This window comes from Ahaetulla prasina, chromosome 4 (genome assembly GCF_028640845.1).
Source record: "Ahaetulla prasina isolate Xishuangbanna chromosome 4, ASM2864084v1, whole genome shotgun sequence".
NCBI classification, from domain to species: Eukaryota; Metazoa; Chordata; class Lepidosauria; order Squamata; family Colubridae; genus Ahaetulla; species Ahaetulla prasina.
This window is the reverse complement of record NC_080542.1, coordinates 143,930,610-143,948,967: the sequence shown is the minus strand read 5'-3', so window position 1 is coordinate 143,948,967 and position 18,358 is coordinate 143,930,610. Positions and strand designations below refer to the sequence as shown.

The following is an 18,358-nucleotide window of genomic DNA, read 5'->3' as shown; positions in this document are numbered from 1 at the left end:
TTCGCAGCAGGTGGTCGGCCGGCCTTCTATACGCTTTTCCACCACTTCCGCTCATACCCAGGGTGATACGCAAACTACTCACAGAGCGGGCAGAACTTATCCTAGTCGCCCCGTATTGGCCCAGGAGGCCTTGGTTTGCGAATCTCAGGGCATTATCGACCCAAGAACCATGGAGAATTCCGGACGAGCAGATAGAGTTGTGCCAGGGACCGGTCAAACATCCGGATCCACAATGGCTTCGGTTAACCGTGTGGAGACTGAGCGACGCATTTTAACGGCAGCCAGGGTCCCAGAACGGGCCATCCCCACCATGCTGGCGGCAAGGAAAGACTCTACCAAGAGAATATATGATGCCACATGGTGTACGTTTGTCTCCTGGTGTGAGAATCACAACAGAGAGGCTATCTCAGCGTCCATCTTGGACATTATAGCATTCCTTCAACATGGTCTAGACATAGGGCTTGCTCCCAACACGCTCAAGCGGCAGGTAGCGGCGCTATCTTCAGTCATGAGGTGTGGGAGGACACTCTCCCTGGCCAGGGAACCACTGATCCATCAGTTCCTGCGCGGTGCATCTAATATTAATCCACCTGTGGTGCATCGTTTCCCGACATGGCAGCTGAATGCAGTCCTGACAGGATTGACCAAGGACCCATTCGAACCTCTAAGAGAGGTATCACTGCGTTTCTTATCTCTGAAAGTGGCATTTCTAGTGGCGATTACCTCAGCCCGGAGAGTTTCTGAACTCTTTCGGTTCACCAAGACCTTTGTCTGTTTCTGGAAGATAGAGTGATTCTCCGGATGGATCCGGTATTTATCCCAAAGGTCAATACCAGGTTCCATCGGTCTCAGGAGCTGGTGCTTCCAAATTTCTGCCCTAATCCTTCCCATCACTTGGAACGGGCATGGCACACGCTGGATGTGAGAAGGGCATTGAAGATCTACATCTCTCGAACGTCAGCATTCAGAAAGACGGAAACCCTCTTTGTATCCTTCCAACCGACTTCGATGGGGGCAAAGGTGTCCAAATTGGTCTTGGCCCGTTGGATTAGAGCGGCTATTGCTACAACGTATGAGAAGCAGGCTCTACCAATTCCTAGGAACATCACAGCTCATTCCACTAGAAGTGCCGCGTCTTTGGCAGCTTGGAGTACTCAAGCGTCCATCGAGGAAATCTGTAGGGCCACAATGTGGTCCACTCCTTCATCGTTTATCCGTCATTATCGGGTAGATGCCTTTGCATCGACAGATGCCGCGTTTGGAAGAAGAGTGCTACAGGCTGTGCATCAAGACAAGCAATGACTAGTCGCCAATCTCCTATCCGGACGGACATCGAGCTTTGGTATGTCCCAGACCTGATGGCCGTTTCCCCCGACATGGAGAACGGGGCGTTGGTTTACCTGAACGCCCCTTCTTGGAGAGGGGGAAACGGCCATCAGTCCCACCCATGGCGACTGTGGTCTTTGGGGGGTGGGAGAATACTAATTGTTTTTCGTTTCAGTCCGACACATCAGTCTGCAATCAGTTCCTCGCCAAAAAACTAGTGATGGACAGGAGGTGGGGACAATGAGAATTCAAATTACAGCAGACCCGGTCCAATCGCGAGAAGAGGAAACCCAGACCTGATGGCTGTTTCCCCCTCTCCAAGAAGGGGCGTTCAGGTAAGCCAACGCCCCATTTCATTTAATTTAGATCCACAAATAGCCCCGATTAGGCTTAAGGCTAGGAGGGTCCCTTTTGCCCTGAAACCCAAAATTGACAAAGAACTAGCCCTTTTCATGGCAAACGTTTTTAATAATAGTTGATGCTTAATCCAAGTGGTTAAAAATAATATTGATGAAAACCACAACAGCCAAAGCAGTGATAAGGATTTTGCAGCGACTATTATTTACTCACGGGTTGCCAGACACACTGGTCTCGGATAATGGGCCTCAATTCACTGCTACTCAATTTGAAAGCTACTTGGCCAAGATGGGCATCCGACATGCCCTCTCGGCGCCTTTCCACCTGGCTAGTAATGGCCTTGCAGAACGTTTTGTACGAAGTGCCAAGGAGGCACTGTCCAGAATTAGCCTGGGGGACTGGAACCAAAATTGACACCTTTTTAGCCGTACAGCATGGGACACCTTGCGTGGCCACTGGCCGCAGCCCAGCGGAGTTGTTAATGGGATGGAGACTCCGATGCCCATTAGATAGACTAAATCCAAATTATTCCCCTGACGGGTATCCAACAACCAGAGACAAAACAAGGGTGTTTGCAACAGGTGATCATGTCTTTGCCAGAAATTATAGTGATGGTCCCCTTTGGTTGGCAGGGACAATTCATGAGGTGACAGGTCCCAAGTCCTATGTAGTCGATATGGGAGATGGGAGGGTCTGGAAAAGGCATATAGATCAGCTACGGAGAAGACTAGAAGCCAAAACTGATACCGAACAACCAGGCCCTGACTACCAAATGCTTACACCAACAGCTAGCTCAAGCCCGAGGTGGATGGAGGACTTAGCTGGGAGTTGCGAGGTCCAGCGATGCCCCACAATCCCTTCAGAAGCCAGCAGCGAAGAATTTGCTACTAATCCAGGGCCGGATGGCCAATTGGAGGAGCTGGGAGGAACAGAGAGTCCTTCTGACCAGCTCGACTCCCCACCAGGGAATGAATTGTGCAGGTCAGCCAGACTTAGGAGACACCCAGAATACCTGCATGATTACGTTTTTAAATAATATGTAAATAGTTGACTAAGTGTTTTCTGGGAGGGAAGGAGTGTTATGTATTTGAATTATTGGAGAGAAATTTGGGCGGGAAAAAGCATGTTTCTGATTGGCTGGTGCCTCAGCCAAAAGACTATATAAAGAGGGCTGTTTGCCAGTTGCTTTTGCTGGGTTCTCACAATTACTGTATATACTCGAGTATAAGCCGAGTTTTTCAGCACGTTTTTTGTGCTGAAAAACGCCCCCTCGGCTTATACTCGAGTCTACCCTTGCAGAGCCGACCCAGGGAGAGGGTTTTTTGCCCTCGGGAACAGCTGGGCCGGCAGGACGAGCCCAAATGCTGCCGGCATGCTTTGCCAGCTCGGCCGGCTCGTTTTGGGGCGGTGGCTGGCCTCCAGCGTTTTCTTCCGCCGCTTTTTGATGGCGGCGGCGGTGGTCGGCGGAGGGGGCGGGGGCGGAGGGGGCGTTCGACATTTTCGCCCCCCTCTCACTCGTCCTCCTCTTGCCCGCGGTGGGGGCGGAGGGGGCGTTTGTCACGAATACATCCCAATAAAATGCAAAGGTTTCAAAGCATGTTTTGGAAAAGCAGTGAGGATGGGGAGAATGCTGCCTTGAATGTGAAAAGAAACGTGGAAAACTCCAACTACAGTATAAAAAAACATTTGCACTCAGTACTTTTTATTTTATTTTATTTTTGCCAAGTTTTCCCAGGTTTTTTTCCCCTATGGAAATTGGGGAGGTGGGGAGAAAGAGGTGAAAAGAAAAGCCTCTTGAAAGCGGAGAAAACGGCAAGAACAAACGATTTCTCCCCGCCTCCCGCGCCGTCCTTCTCTCCCGCCAGTCACACGGTTCAGTTTTTTCAGGCTAACTATACTTTGCGTTTCACTCCCGAGTGAACATTGTAACCCGAGACTTGCTCGTAAACAGTGAGCAAAATTACGGTAATCTCCTCTGCCAAATCTATTCCCAAACCTCCCCAACACCTCCGCTCCGCAAAGGCAAGAAATGAACGCCGAATCCGAGAGGGGGCAGGAGGAGGAGGAGGAGGAGAGATGGGGCATTGCAAGCTAGGGTGGGAAGAAGGAGGAGGAAGAAGAAGGAGGCAAAAGAAACCGACCTCGCAGATCAGCAAATTAGCTTTCCTTCTCCAAACCAATTTTTTTAAAAACCCGTTCTACCCAGAGCAAATGGCAAATAAGCAGCCTGCTTTGAGTCTGATTATTGTTTCGCGGTGGTTGCCTCTCTGATCTCCTTGTACATGACAAGGCACCTCTAACCCAGCGCTTTGTGTTTGTTATTGGTAATTCTCCTCTCCTTCTTCCATTGGAGTCCTCTCCTTCCTTTCCGAACGGGCGGGCGATTTACCTTCTCTGCCTCTTTTATTTTCCTGGAGGTGGAGGTGTATTCCTAAGGATGCCTTCAGTGCTGGGGAAGGAGCCGATCCATGGAGGGAGGGGGCGGCGCTGCCGAGAAGCCGCTGCTTACAGAGAGCGAAAGAGCCAGGAGACCTTGGCATAGGTGGGCGGCTGGTGTAAGGCAGGGCAGAACCTTCGACCCGCAAGGATCCCGGGAGGTGGGGACGAAAGAGAGGCAGAGAAGGAGGAGGAGGAAGGAAAAGAAAAGAAAAGGGGGAGTGAAAATAAGAGCAGTCCGAGCAATAAATAAATATTGCTGGGCTGCTTTCCAAAAATCCTCAGCACGGAACTAAAAGTTGCAAGTGTTTTGTGAGTTCAAACAGTCCCTTCCAGACTAACACGTTTCATTAAAAGATACAAAGTTTGGTAAACTGAAGCTCGCTCTGTCCAATGCAAAAAAATCATCATCATCATATAATAATAATAATAATGATAATAATAATAATAATAATAATGATGATGATGATGATGATAATGATAATAATGATAATGATAATAATAATAATAATGATGATGATGATGATGATGATAATGATAATGATAATAATAATAATAATAATGATGATGATGATGATGATAATGATAATAATAATAATGATAATAATAATAATAATGATGATGATGATGATGATAATGATGATGATAATGATAATGATAATAATAATAATAATAATAATAATAATAATAATAATAATAATAATAATAATAATAATATTCAGCCGTGCTTCGCTTTGATGGCAGCCTGGCGTAAAATGGGGGCAGGGGATACATACAGTTAGGGAAAATAACAAAACAACGTTTTGGGCTCAATTGCAGTCTTAAATTGAGGACTACTTGCATTTTGAACCTTATTGGACACTTCATTCCTGGAGGGTTTTTAAAGAACAGACTGGATAATCCTTTGTCTGAAACAGTATAGGATCTCTTGCTTGAGGAGTGGGGACTGGACTAGAAGATCACTGTTAGTTTGTGATATGTTCACAGCCCACACATCTGATGACAAAAAAATTGGCAAAGTCATCTCAAGTCACTTTGGCGTTATTCCAGGTGGGCTTACATCTGTATTACAGCCCCTAGATGTCAGTTTAAATAAACCTTTCAAGGACCGTGTGCGAAGGATGTGGCATGAATGGATGACATCTGGTCAAGCTCGTCTGACAAAAGTTGGAAATCTGAGAAAGCCAGACATAGAACTAATAGCACAGTGGGTTCGTGATGCATGGGAAGATATTCCAGAGGACATGGTGCAACGTGCCTTCAAGAAATGTGGCATTAGTAATGCTATGGATGGCAGTGAAGACAGCGCATTGTATGAGAGTGACAGCAGTGATGATGGCGACTGTGAACTCAGTGATGGCGACAACGATATGCGGATAACATCACAGAAGCTGAAGTAGCTGAAGCTCTGTTTGGACAAACAGATGAGGAGGAGGAGAACTCCAGTTTTGAGGGATTTTAGCTCTCGTTAGCTTGGTTGCTGTTACTTTTAAAGATACTGTATTTTTGATACCATATTCTTTTTGGGGACCCCCTTTTGCACTTTTATTGTTTTTCGTTCAAATAAATATTCATGTTATTTTACTTGGCTCTATCTTTATTTTTTACATTGACCAGTAGCTGCCTCATTTCCCACCCTCGGCTTATACTCGAGTCAATAGTTTTTCCCAGTTTTTGTGGTAAAATTAGGTACCTCGGCTTATATTCAGATCGGCTTATACTCGAGTATATACGGTAACTTAAGCGCTGTTGTCAACAATGACTGTCTCCTGCCTCCTCATTGCCCGAACTTAACACAAACCCTGGCACTTCAGAAGACGCTTTGAAACAGGACAGCAATGTAGGGCTTGAAGGGACTTTAAGGCCTAGTCCAACCCCCTGCTCCAGCAGGAAACCTTACATCGTCTGGATTATTTTGATACCTCTAACAGAGAGGAAAATTGCCAGAAAGGAGAAGGAGTTTACTAGGACAAGGCTGCCATGCAGAGGAAGGCAGAGATAGTCCTTGACTTATGACCACAATTGAGTCCAAAATTTTGGTTGCTAAGCAAGAGCGTCGTTAAGTGAGTTTCACCACATATTACTCAATCCATGATCTTTCTTGGCTCTAACAGTCATGTGCCAGCTAGGGAAGAATATCTGAAAGTGTGTGTAATGTTCTAAATGCACAGAAGTTATAGTTAAATGCGTGGCAGAAAGTGGACTCTGGGTGTGTTTTTCCACATGTAGTAAGTGAGGTTGAATATTTATAGTTTTAGGAGAGGTGTGTGCCTATACACACTATACTATGTAATATGTATGTACACATATCGCATATATACATAGAATTAAATAGTATATTTTGGATGTTCAGTAGTAGTAAATAGACAGGAAAATTGTATCTTGTTGAGACCTTTGAGGCGAGGAGAAGCCAGACACCCTAACCCTTCAGATGAGTGACATCAAATTGGCCACGCCCACCCAGTCACATGACCACCAAGCCATGCCCACCAAACAAGCCACACCCACAGAGCCGGTAGTAAAAAAATTTAGAACCCACCTCTTAGCTGCTCACCACTTCACTCCAGGTATGCATGGACAATTGTTGGAATACATTGTTGAAATGTATAATTTGCAATAACTACAATAGTATTCAGGCAGGGTTTGTAAGTTTGCTAGGTATAATCTATAGTATATACCCTGTTTTTTTTGTTCTGAGGAGTTTCCTGTTACAGTTAAAACAGTTAAGCAGCGCAGTCCATGGTGATTGTACACTTTGTACTGTAGTGCTATATATAAACAGAATTTCTAACAGCAATCATATGGAGCAATGGAAATTCTACTTGGTCACTGCTTCTATTTCCCTATTTTGCTGGGATTGGAATGGCTCCAGTTCTTTCCTTGTACTGCATGAAAAAGTAATCAGACATCCAACGTTCTTTGCAGATCCTGCACTCAAGAGTCAATTTTTCTTTTCCCTGATGTAATTGTTTCCTAGGGATTAAAAATTGCTATTAGTAAGATACCAATAAATACAGAGCTACAAAAAATAGGGATCACTATAGCACGGAAGTAATGACAGGCTGAGAGAAGCTGTCAGTGAATGTCCCTCCCCTCCCTTCTCCTCTGTGGGGCCCATGTGGTTCCTTCCTCTTTTGTTCCAGGAAAAGGCTTCGCAGCGCTGCTGAGGGTCTCTTACAAGCAAAGAGTTAAAAATTAAAGTTTGGATATGATAGTTGAATTTAGGCATGGCAGCTTCTGCAAAACCTCTGGGAAGAGCTCAAAGAACAATTGAAATTTTACTTGGCGACTGCTTGCTATTTCCCTATTTTGCTGGGATTGGAATGGCTCCAGGCATACAAGCTAAGGATCATTGTGATCAGAGGGGGTGATCCATTTAGAAAGCCAGAAATGCCACTCCCATTGGCTGCAGATATGTTCAGTGGAGAGGCCTCCCACTCTGGCCCCGGACCACCTGTTGGGAGATCTCGGACTATGCTGACTGTTGTGTCCTCACAGTTACGACCTGCCTCAGCCGGGCCTGTTGCCACCATTCTGATTGGCTGAGACGCAGGCAGCAAAATAAGCGGGAAATTGCAAGTACCACTATTGGTGTTCCCTGTCTGACAACCCGGTATTTAAGCAGCTGTCAGAGAGCGGCTTTTTGTCAGTGTCTCAAGCGGGTGCCGAGTAGCCTTGTTATTGTTAGCTGAACTTGTTAGCCATTAAAGAATTGTTGCATTCAGCCACGTCTCTGCCTCTCATTACCTGGTTCTCGAACTAGAACACTGGTGACGAAGGTGGGATCCCTGAAGCAATAGCTGATAAAGTCATTGAGACAGAGCTGACGGTGCCCAAAGCGAAAGGCGCTTACAGTCACTAGTGATGAAAGGTCGTCTCAAGGCATTCTCCCCGCACGACACTGACCATGTCAGTCTTACTGCCGGCTTTCTCCCCCTTTGTCCCAATCGCTGAGAAATGGGACGTCTACCTTGATAGGTTTGAATATTTTCTGCAAGCAAACGACCTCGCAGACCTATCCAGTGCAAGAAAAAGGGGTATTTCCTTAGTTCCTGTGGCAGTGAAGTTTTTGGAACCGCTAGGGCCCTAGCTACCCCACAGCAGGTCTTCGAATTAACTTGGGAAACGTCGGTGGAGAAACTAAAAAACCACTATGCTCCAACTCCATCCTACATTGCCCACAGGCATGCATTCCGCCAGTGCGCGCAGAAAGAGTCAATTAATGATTACATGGCCTCTCTGAGGGCTGCCACCTTGCAATGTGATTTTCGTGAGCTAGATGAGATGCTGCTGGACCAACTGGTCTGTGGAGTTAAAGTTCTAAGACTCCAATGTCGTCTCCTTGCGCGCAAAGATCTGAACCTCCAGATGGCTTTGGATGAAGCAATAGCAGCTGAAATGTCTGAGCGGTCTGCCACAGAAATTCAGCAATTCCAGATGGTTGCTCCGCCCGCTGTCCATCCACTATGAAGACTGCGACCAAGGGACCTCCTCTGTGGAAGATGCAGAGGTGAGGTGCCTCAAGCTGACTCACAAGCGAAGGTGTGAGCTCAATGGCAAACAACCCCAAGCACCTTGTTTAGGTTGTGGTGGGAATCACTGCAGATTCAAGATAGCCGTCTGCCGCTGCTTTGGGAAAAGAGGGCACCTGGCCAGGGTTTGCAGAGCAACCCTTCCAGCCAACGATGACACTAACAAGCCTGCCAGAAACCGAAGACCCCTTAAAAAACCGGCTGCCCGCCAAGGAGACTGTTTCGCGGTTTCTCGTTTTGAAGACAAGCCTGAAGTTGCTGTAAGCCATGCTGTTATGTATCTTTAAATGTTTTGGCGGGAAACAAGCACGTTGCTGATTGGTTGAAGCCGCCGGTTAAACTGTATATAAAGAGAGATTTTTCCCCAGCCTAGTCGCTGGGTTCACCCTATATTAAAGAGCTGTTGTCACTACCCTGGTCTCCTGCGTCATTACTCCCCGAACTTAACACTGGCGACGAAGGTGGGATCTCGAGGTTAAGAGCACCAGGAGCGAGCTGAACGCACGAAAGAACCGAACCCAGCAAAGTTCAGGGTGAAATCGCAACGATGGCCAGCTACACCCCGCCCGCACCGTTTGACCCATCCAGGGAGAAATGGGGAACGTACATGATCCGTTTCGAGAGCTTCCTCGAGGCAAACGAGCTGCAAGGGGTGCCCGACAATCGCAAAAGGGCATATTTCCTGAGCCACTGCGGTCCCGAGGTCATCGACATCGCGGAAGCCCTGGCAGAGCCAACGCCGGTACAATCGGTATCGTGGCCAACTCTGCAAACTCTGCTTAAAAACCATTTCGCGCCAACACCGTCCAAATACGTGCGGCGTTTTGAATTTGGAGAGCGCAGACAGCTAGAGGGCGAATCCATCAGCGACTACATGGCCGCCCTGAGGAAAGCCTCCAAGGACTGTGGGTACCGAGACTTGGACGAGGCGCTGTTAGAGCAACTCATCCGTGGGGTCAGAGACATGCGTTTGCGGAGGCGGCTGCTATCAAAAAGCAATCTAACGCTGGCAAACGCTCTGGACGAAGCCAGAGCGCATGAAATGTCCACCCAAGCGGCGGAGACCCCGCAAAAGCCACTCACACCGGCGAGCACAAAATCAACCCCGTGCACCACGAAGAGATCCAGACCGAATCAGACGGCGAGGATGAGGAAGGGTTTGTCGTCGAGAAACGTGGCAAAGAAGACCGGGAGGAATGCGGAAGTTGCGGAGGACAACACCCGCGTCAACAATGCAAATTCAAGGACGCTACATGTCGGCGGTGCGAGAAGAAGGGGCACCTGGCTCAAGTCTGTCGAGCACCCCAACCTTCCCGCCGAAAATTCAAACCAACCAATCAGAGCGCGGGATCGGCAAGGCGACCCGTGATTGGCTCAAACAAAAAAGGCGCGAACTTGAATCGAACGACCGTGATCATAGGCCGCGCCGCAACCAAGGTGGAGAAGAAAATCTTCACCAAACCCAAAATAGAAGGAGTGCTGTGCCGACTAGAAGTGGACACCGGGTCAGCGATCACAATCATGTCCTGGGACACTTTTGCGAAAGCTTTGCCAACAGTAGCAAAACGAAACCTGCAAACACAACGGCTACGAGTCCACGACTATCAAGGGAATCGCATCCCTGTTCGAGGGACCACCTCCGTCCGAGTCGAGTACGGACCACACAAGAAGACCCTGCCCATCACGATCGTCGAAGGGACCCTGCCAAGTTTGTTGGGACTAGACTGGTTCCGTGCATTGGGCATGGGAGTGACTGGCATCTACCGAAGTGACGTTAACCTTAAAGATGCACTCATGAGTGAATTCGAAGATGTGTTCAAGGACTGCCTGGGCAAGTACAAGGGGACCCCTATTTCTTTTAATCTAGACCCCCAGGTAGCCCCTATCCGGATAAAAGCAAGGAGGGTACCTTTTGCCCTTAAGCCCAAGATTGATAAGGAAATAGACAAGCTAATAAGGCAGGGAATACTGGTACCAGTCGACCATGCCAAATGGGAGACGCCAATCGTCACCCCAGTGAAACCAGATGGGTCAGTTAGAATCTGCGCTGATTACAAGGCAACGTTAAACAAAGCCTTGCAAAAGAGCGCTTACCCAGTTCCCGTAGTGCAACACTTGCTGCACTCGTTGGGACAAGGGCAAATTTTTGCTAAATTAGATTTAGCACAAGCCTATCAACAACTACCCGTAGACGCAACCACCGCCGAAGCCCAAACGATCGTGACTCATAGGGGGGCTTTCAAGTGTACCCGGTTACAGTTTGGGGTGAGTGTGGCACCAGGTCTATTTCAAAATTTAATGGAGCGACTGTTGCAAGGGCTCCCCGGGGTAGTTCCCTACTTCGATGATGTTTTGGTATCGGCAGAAAATTTAGAGGAATTGGGGGAGCGATTGAGAAAAGTTTTGGGCATTTTCCGGTCAGCCGGTCTAAAGCTTAAAGTAAACAAATGCCAAATCGGGGTAGAATCCGTAGAATTCTTGGGCTACAGAATTGACAAAGAGGGAATTCACCCCACCGAGAGCAAGGTCAAGGCAATAAGAAAGGCTCCAGCGCCCAAAAACAAAACAGAGCTACAGGCTTTCCTGGGTTTAGTGAACTTTTACGCGGTCTTTTTAAAAAATAAGGCAACGATTGCCGAGCCGCTACATAAATTGCTGGGAAAGAATGCTGCCTGGTCTTGGGGGAAGTCGGAAGCCAAGGCTTTCGAAGCAGTAAAAAACCTACTCTCGAGCAATAGCTTGCTAATACAGTATCACAGCAAATTGCCATTGGTTCTAGTTTGTGACGCTTCCCCTTACGGAGTGGGGGCAGTGCTCAGCCACAGACTCCCAAATGGCACAGAAGCCCCAATAGCCTTCTATTCCAGAACGATGTCCTCAACCGAGAGGAACTATAGCCAGTTGGATAAAGAAGCCCTAGCTATAGTGTCAGGGGTCAAGAAGTTTCACGAATACGTATTTGGCAGAGACTTTGAAATTGTCACAGACCATAGACCTCTGTTAGGGTTATTGGCTGGCGACCGCCCAACGCCTGTGGCACTCTCACCCCGATTGACCAGATGGACTATCTTTTTGGCCGCCTACTCCTACAAACTGCAGCATCGACCAGGAAAGGAGTTGGGGCATGCAGACGCATTAAGCAGGTGCCCACTACCAGGGGCAATCGAGGACCCCACTCCGGGGACGCCCGTACTATTAATTGACTCTCTGGACTCTGGCCCAGTCACATCTAAGGAAGTGGCTCGGGCATCTTACCGGGACGTTATCTTGAGAACTGTACTTGGTTGGGTACAAAGAGGGTGGCCCGCTGCGCCGGGCGAGCGTTTTAAGGAGTTTGAGAAGAAGCGTGGGGAACTATCGGCTCAAGGGGGGTGCCTGCTATGGGGGGATCGAGTGGTGATCCCGGAGAAATTGAGGGCAAAGGTATTGGACCTCCTCCACGAGGGTCACCCAGGGATCGTAAGGATGAAGGGGCTAGCGAGAAGCTATGTGTGGTGGCCCCTAATGGACTCAGAAATTGCTGAGAAGGTAGGGAAATGCCTGGCCTGTCAGGAATCTAGACCACTACCCCCAACGGCCCCAGTCAGGGAATGGGAAAAACCCCAAGGGCCCTGGTCGAGAATCCACATTGATTTTGCTGGCCCCTTCCACGGCCAAACCTTCCTAGTGGTAGTCGACGCCTTCTCTAAATGGCTGGAAATCATTCTCATGAGATCCATGACAGCCGAGGCCGTAATCGCAGCCCTACGGCACCTGTTTGCAACCCACGGGCTGCCCGACACGCTAGTATCCGACAACGGCCCGCAATTCACGGCAACACAGTTTGAGGAATACCTGGCAGATGCGGGCATCCGGCATGCCCTCTCTGCGCCTTTCCACCCTGCGTCGAATGGCCTTGCAGAGCGTTCCGTCCGGAGCGCAAAAGAGGCATTGTCAAGACTCAAGCCAGGCGACTGGCAAACAAAGATAGATTTCTTTCTAGCGGTCCAGCATAGAACCCCCAGCACCGCAACAGGCAGAAGCCCAGCCGAATTATTGATGGGACGGAAGCTCCGGTGCCCACTAGACCGTTTAAATCCCCAGTACACACCAGAGGGTTACCAGGGGGAACTTGGAAAAACTAGAGGAATGGAAATAGGCGACCGAGTGTGGGCACGCAACTATGGGGACGGCCCAAGTTGGCTAGCAGGGCAAATCATAAAAGCAACCGGTCCAAAGTCATACTTAGTTGAGTTAAAAGACAACCGAGTATGGAGGCGCCACATAGATCAAATAAGAAAACGAATAGCCGAACAATCCGAGCTAAATGAAACAGACCCTGACCACACATTATTTGAACCCACAGCTGACTTTAACCCGGGAGAGGCGAAAGACTTATCTGAGTCCCCGGAGGTCCAGCGACGCCATCAGGTTCCCGTGGGAAACAGCAGGGACGACTCTGCAAGTAATCCAAGGCCGGATGGCCTAGAAAAAGAGTCTACTAGTAATCCAGGGCCGGATGGCCTAGAGAAAGAGCTGGGAGGAGCAAACAGCCCCTCCGACCAGCTAAACCCATTTCCAAGGACTGAACTGCGCAGGTCCGAAAGAATCAGGAGACGCCCAAGTTATTTGCGTGACTACGTCGAAAAATAACATGTAAATAATATGTAAATATAGGTAAAGTTGTTTTCTGGGAGGGGAGGAGTGTTATGTATCTTTAAATGTTTTGGCGGGAAACAAGCACGTTGCTGATTGGTTGAAGCCGCCGGTTAAACTGTATATAAAGAGAGATTTTTCCCCAGCCTAGTCGCTGGGTTCACCCTATATTAAAGAGCAAACAAACCCCACAATACATATCTCCCTAAATGTCAAGATGGGCTTTCTTCCTGGCAGAGTATAATTACACGTTTTGTTACCATCTAGGGAAGAACATTGGGCATGTAGATGCTCTCAGCTGCGGCCCGCGGATCGTTGAAGACTCAGTCCCAGCCGCCTCCATCAGTCTGATAGAGACCTTCCAGCTACCTTTGACAGCCTCTGATATTGCTAGATCCACAGCTAAAGATCAGGTCCTCACTGAAGTGCTGAACTGGGTGCGTATGGGTGGCCTTTAAGACAGGTAGCCGCAGTTTCTCCCATTAAAATTGTCAGTACAGAGGAAGTGTCTCCTTTGAGGAAATACAGTGGTAGTTCCCCCAGCTCTTAGGAAATTCTACAGGTTTTACATGAAGGACACCCGGGCATCACCCGGATGAAAGCCCTGGGAAGGAGTTACCTGTGGTGGCCTAAGTTTGACCAGGCTGCTACTGAATGGGTCGAGGTGCCCAAATTGCCAGCAGTCAGGGCCAGCGCCACCTGCTGCGCCCGTTAAGAGAGTGGAAAAACCTTTGGATTGCATTTAGATTTTGCTGGACCCTTTCAGGGTCAGACCTTTGTGGTCCTGGTGGATCCGTACTCTAAATGGGTAGAGGTGTTGTTAATAGCATCCACTACCACCGAGGCAATAGTTAGGGACTTACTTAAAATCTTTGCCACCTATGCTTTGCCAGACATTCCAGTGTCTGACAATGGCCCACAGCTTATTTCACCACATTTCAAAATATTTTTGGCAGGGCATGGAATCTGCTATGTCTTGGTGACTCCGTTCCACCATCCAGCAGGGGATTGGCAGAGAGGACAGTGTGCTCGGCCAAGGAGGCATTGGCTAAAATGGGACCCAGGGACTGGCAGATCAAGGTAGCTAAATACCTGTTGCATGCCACACTATGCCCCACTACTAATAGGAGCCTGGTGGAGCTATTAATGGGCTGCCATTTACAAACTAATTTGAGTAGACTACAGCTTAATTATTCACCTGAAAACCCCATAGACTCCACAGGAATCACTAGGGAATTCATTAAAGGGGACAAAGTTTATGCCTCATATTATAGGGGTGAGCCAAGAGGACTCCCAGGAAGGGTCGTAGAAGTAATCGGGCCAAATGCTATAAATCTCAAATCCTCGCCCGTTCTGCTGACCATGTCTGCCTGTGAAGTTAAGGTGCTCAGTAGTAAAAAATTTTGAAACCCACCACTGGTTTGGGGTTGATGTATGGCACGATGGTGAAATGACAGTCTTGCTAAGGGATATTTCAGCTCAATCTTTGCAAATAGATAAAACTGGTAAGTGAGAACAAGCATCTTAGTTGCAGGGTTCAAAAACTACATGGAGAGAAATAATCCAGGCCATATGTAAATAAGTAGCTTGTTATCCATAAATCACAACTAATAGGACACTTCTTGGTAAGCCTTTTTAATCATTATACAAGCCCTGTAGTATTTATAAAGACCCAGCCTTTAGGCTTCAACTTTCCTTTAGAAAGAAAGAAGAATTTTCCCCCCTTCTACTGAGGAAAAAAAACTTACAATGGAGAGCAAACGTTCAGGGAGAACAATCTAGACCCTCCTATAACATCTACAACACAACAACGGAGATATGTTGACTATGCCAGGACTTGCATGAACATTATTCTTCTCTTTCATTTAGATAGAAATCAGATTTCTTCCCTGCTAAGGACTCCTTCCCTTCATGGATTACTGCCTTGTCATGGCGAAGGGGCTTGCTTAGCTCAATGAAGCTATGAGCTATGCCGTGCAGGGACACCCAAGAGAGTTTTGACAAAACGTGATCCACTGGAGAAGGAAATGGCAACCCACTCCAGTATCTTTGCTATGAAAACCCCATGGACAGTATGAAAAGGAAAAAAGATATGATGCCGAAGATGAGCCCCTCAGGTTGGAAGATGTCCAATATACTACTGGGGAAGAGCAGAGGGCTAGTACTAGTAGCGCCAGAAAGAATGAAGCGACTGAGCCAAAGCCGAAAGGATGCTCAGCTGTGGATGTATCTGGTGGTGAAAATAAAGTCTGATGCTGTAAAGATATTTACAGCATAGGAACCTGGAATGTAAGATTCATGAATCAAGATAAGCTGGACGTGGTCAAACAAGAGATGACAAGACTGAACATCGACATTTTAGGAATCAGTGAACTAAAATGGACAGGAATGGGTGAATTTAATTCAAATGACCATCAGGTATACTACTGTGGGCAAGAATCCCTCAGAAGAAATGGAGTAGCCTTCATAATCAATAAAAGAGTAGGAAAATGGATTGGTTTAGCTCCCTGGGCCATGGCATTTCTGGCATTCACTCCATCACAGAAGTTGCTTATGAATCATTGTATGATGAGTTTGCTGACGTTTTCAACGGCAAATATGTGGGCACCCCTATTTCATTAAATTTGGACCTGGGGGTGGCTCCCATTAGTGTTGTGACTCCAGCCCCTGAACCTGGTCCCATGCCCGAAAGTGACTCCAAGAGTGAGGGGGAAGGGCCGGTAAGGCTTACCTCGGGAGCACCAATTCTTTTGGCCCGGCTCCAGGATCCAGAACCAGACCAGTCTGAGAAAGTAATGAGGCCGTCATTCCGATTCCTCCCTTCCCCAGGCTATGCCTTCAGACCCAGCTGATAATAATAATCAAGCTTGGCTTGACCCGTGTTTCAGAAGATTAGAGAGGCGGCGTCATCAAAAGGAAGAGTGGGGCAGGAGCCCCACTCCACAGAATATATAAGGAGCTTTGGGACTGCTTTCATTCCATGGGAAGCAAAAATTAGCCGAACCGTTTCAAAGAGAGCTGAAAATCTTACTCTGTGAGTCATTTGTTTGAACTTTGGCAGGTAGCTGCGATTTCTCTGCCAGGACTGATAAGAGCCGTGAATCCACTGGCTGAAGGCCAGCTTGTTGCTCCAAAGTGGAGAAGGAGACAGAACAATTAGGCTCAAGCCTCGTCATGTCTCCTTCGCACTAAGCCCAAAGTTGGATGCTGAGCTGGATAAGTTGATTGACGAGTGTTGGAACCTACTGACCACTCCAGCTGGGAGACCCCTATCATTATTCCGCTCAATCAGGATGGCTCTACCGCATCTGTGCAGATTTTAAATGCACCCTCAATAGAACCTTGCAGGCGAATCCTTATCCTGTTCCTGTTGGCCAGCATTTGCTCCACTCTGGTTTCTGGCTCCATTTTTGCCAAGTTAGATTTAGCTCAGGCTTACCAGCAGCTCCCGGTACCTGCAGTTTGGCATTAGCATAGCCCCAGGGGTGTTTCAAAACTTGATGGATGGTGGCTACAGGGGTTGCCTGGGGTTGTGCTGTATTTCGATGATGTTCTCATCTCAGCTACCAGCCGGGGAGAACTCATCAACAGGGTTTGGACCATCTTGACATGCATTCAGAATGCTGGCCTCAAGTTAAAGAAGTCTAAATGTGTAATTGGGGTTTCCTAGGTTGAATTCCTGAGGTATCTGATTGATTCCTCAGGCATTCACCACACTCCGTCTAAATTGGCTTCCATCAAAGACGCCCCCGTTCCCTCTTGCAAGGCAGCTCACCAAGCTTTTTTAGGCCTTTTAAACTTTTATAGCATGTTTTTGCCCCATAAAGCATCTGTGGCCAAACTTCTCCACAGACTGCTGGACAAAAACTTGCCATGGACCTGGGGCCCCTTGGAGTCGGCTGCTTTCCAAGCAGTTAAAGACTTGCTCACGTCTTCTGCTGTCCTTGTCCTGTATCACGCTTGCCTTCCTCTCATTCTGACTGCTGATGTTTCTCCTTTTGGGATTGGGGCTGTTTTGAGCCATAGGCTCCAAAATGGCTTGGAAGCTCCAATTGCTTATTATTCAAGGATCTTGTCCTCCACGGAGTGGAATTACAGTCAGATTGATAGGGAGGCGTTGGCTGCTGTGGCAGCTGTGAAGCGCTTTCATGACTATGTGTATGGCCACAAATTTGAGCTAGTGACAGATCACAAGCCTTTGTTAGTTCTGTTGGCAGGGGACAAACAGACACCCATTATTCTTTCTCCCCAATTGTCCCGCTGGACTACTTTCTTGGCCACTTACGATTATACATTGGTCTATCGGCCAGGCAAGCCCTGACCCTGCTTTGTCTGCCCTTTGGCTCAATGACTGGCAGGCCCCTTTGTCGGCCGTTGACATCGCAGCAGCCTCTGTCACCGACCCTACCTTGTCCCACGTTTTGAGCTGGGTTCGACGGGGTTGGCCGTTGGGACAGGAGGCCAAGTTGTTCTCGCCTTTCTACTTGCGCCAGCATGAGCTGTCTGTCCAGCAGGGATGTTTATTGTGGGGACATAGGGTGGTGGTCCCCGCCTTATTTCGGACTTCTGTACTGTACCGTTTACATGAGAGCAACCCTGGTATTGTCAGGATGAAGGGCCTCAGCAGGAGTTATGTCTGATGGCCCGGAATTGATCATGACATCGTGGCATGGGTTTCCGAGTGTCAGAGATGCTAACTCTCTCGGCCAGCTCTGCTGGTCGCCGCTCCCCGGGAATGGGAAACTCCGAAGGCCCCGGGGTCGTGAATTAACTTGGATTTTGTAGGGCTGTACCAGAAGCACACTTTCCTTATTGTGGTGGATGCTTACTCTAAGTGGATGGAGGTCGTTCTCATGTCCACCACTATGTCTAAAGCTGTCATCAGGGTTCTTGATGAATTATTTGCCACTCATGGGCTCCCTGATGTCTCAGACAATGGGCCGCAGCTGATTTCTGCCATTTTTCAAACCTACCTGGCCACCCATGGCATCTGCCATGCCCCAATTGCCCCTTTTCATCTGGCCTCTAATGGGTTGGCAGAACAGGTCGTCTGGTTGGCCAAGGAGGCTTTG

At 48.1% G+C, this 18,358-nt stretch overlaps 1 protein-coding gene across 1 annotated transcript; it reads left to right on the top strand.

The window, feature by feature from the left end:
• The first annotated feature begins 1,298 nt into the window (after nt 1-1,298).
• LOC131198284 (uncharacterized protein K02A2.6-like) lies at nt 1,299-17,607 on the top strand. The gene is made up of 7 exons (XM_058182771.1): nt 1,299-1,390; nt 8,557-8,663; nt 10,267-11,045; nt 11,646-12,900; nt 13,554-13,723; nt 14,053-14,094; nt 16,957-17,607. The coding sequence occupies exons 1-7, from the start codon at nt 1,299-1,301 to the stop codon at nt 17,605-17,607; spliced, it is 3,096 nt and encodes a 1,031-aa protein (XP_058038754.1).
• Nucleotides 17,608-18,358: the final 751 nt, after the last annotated feature.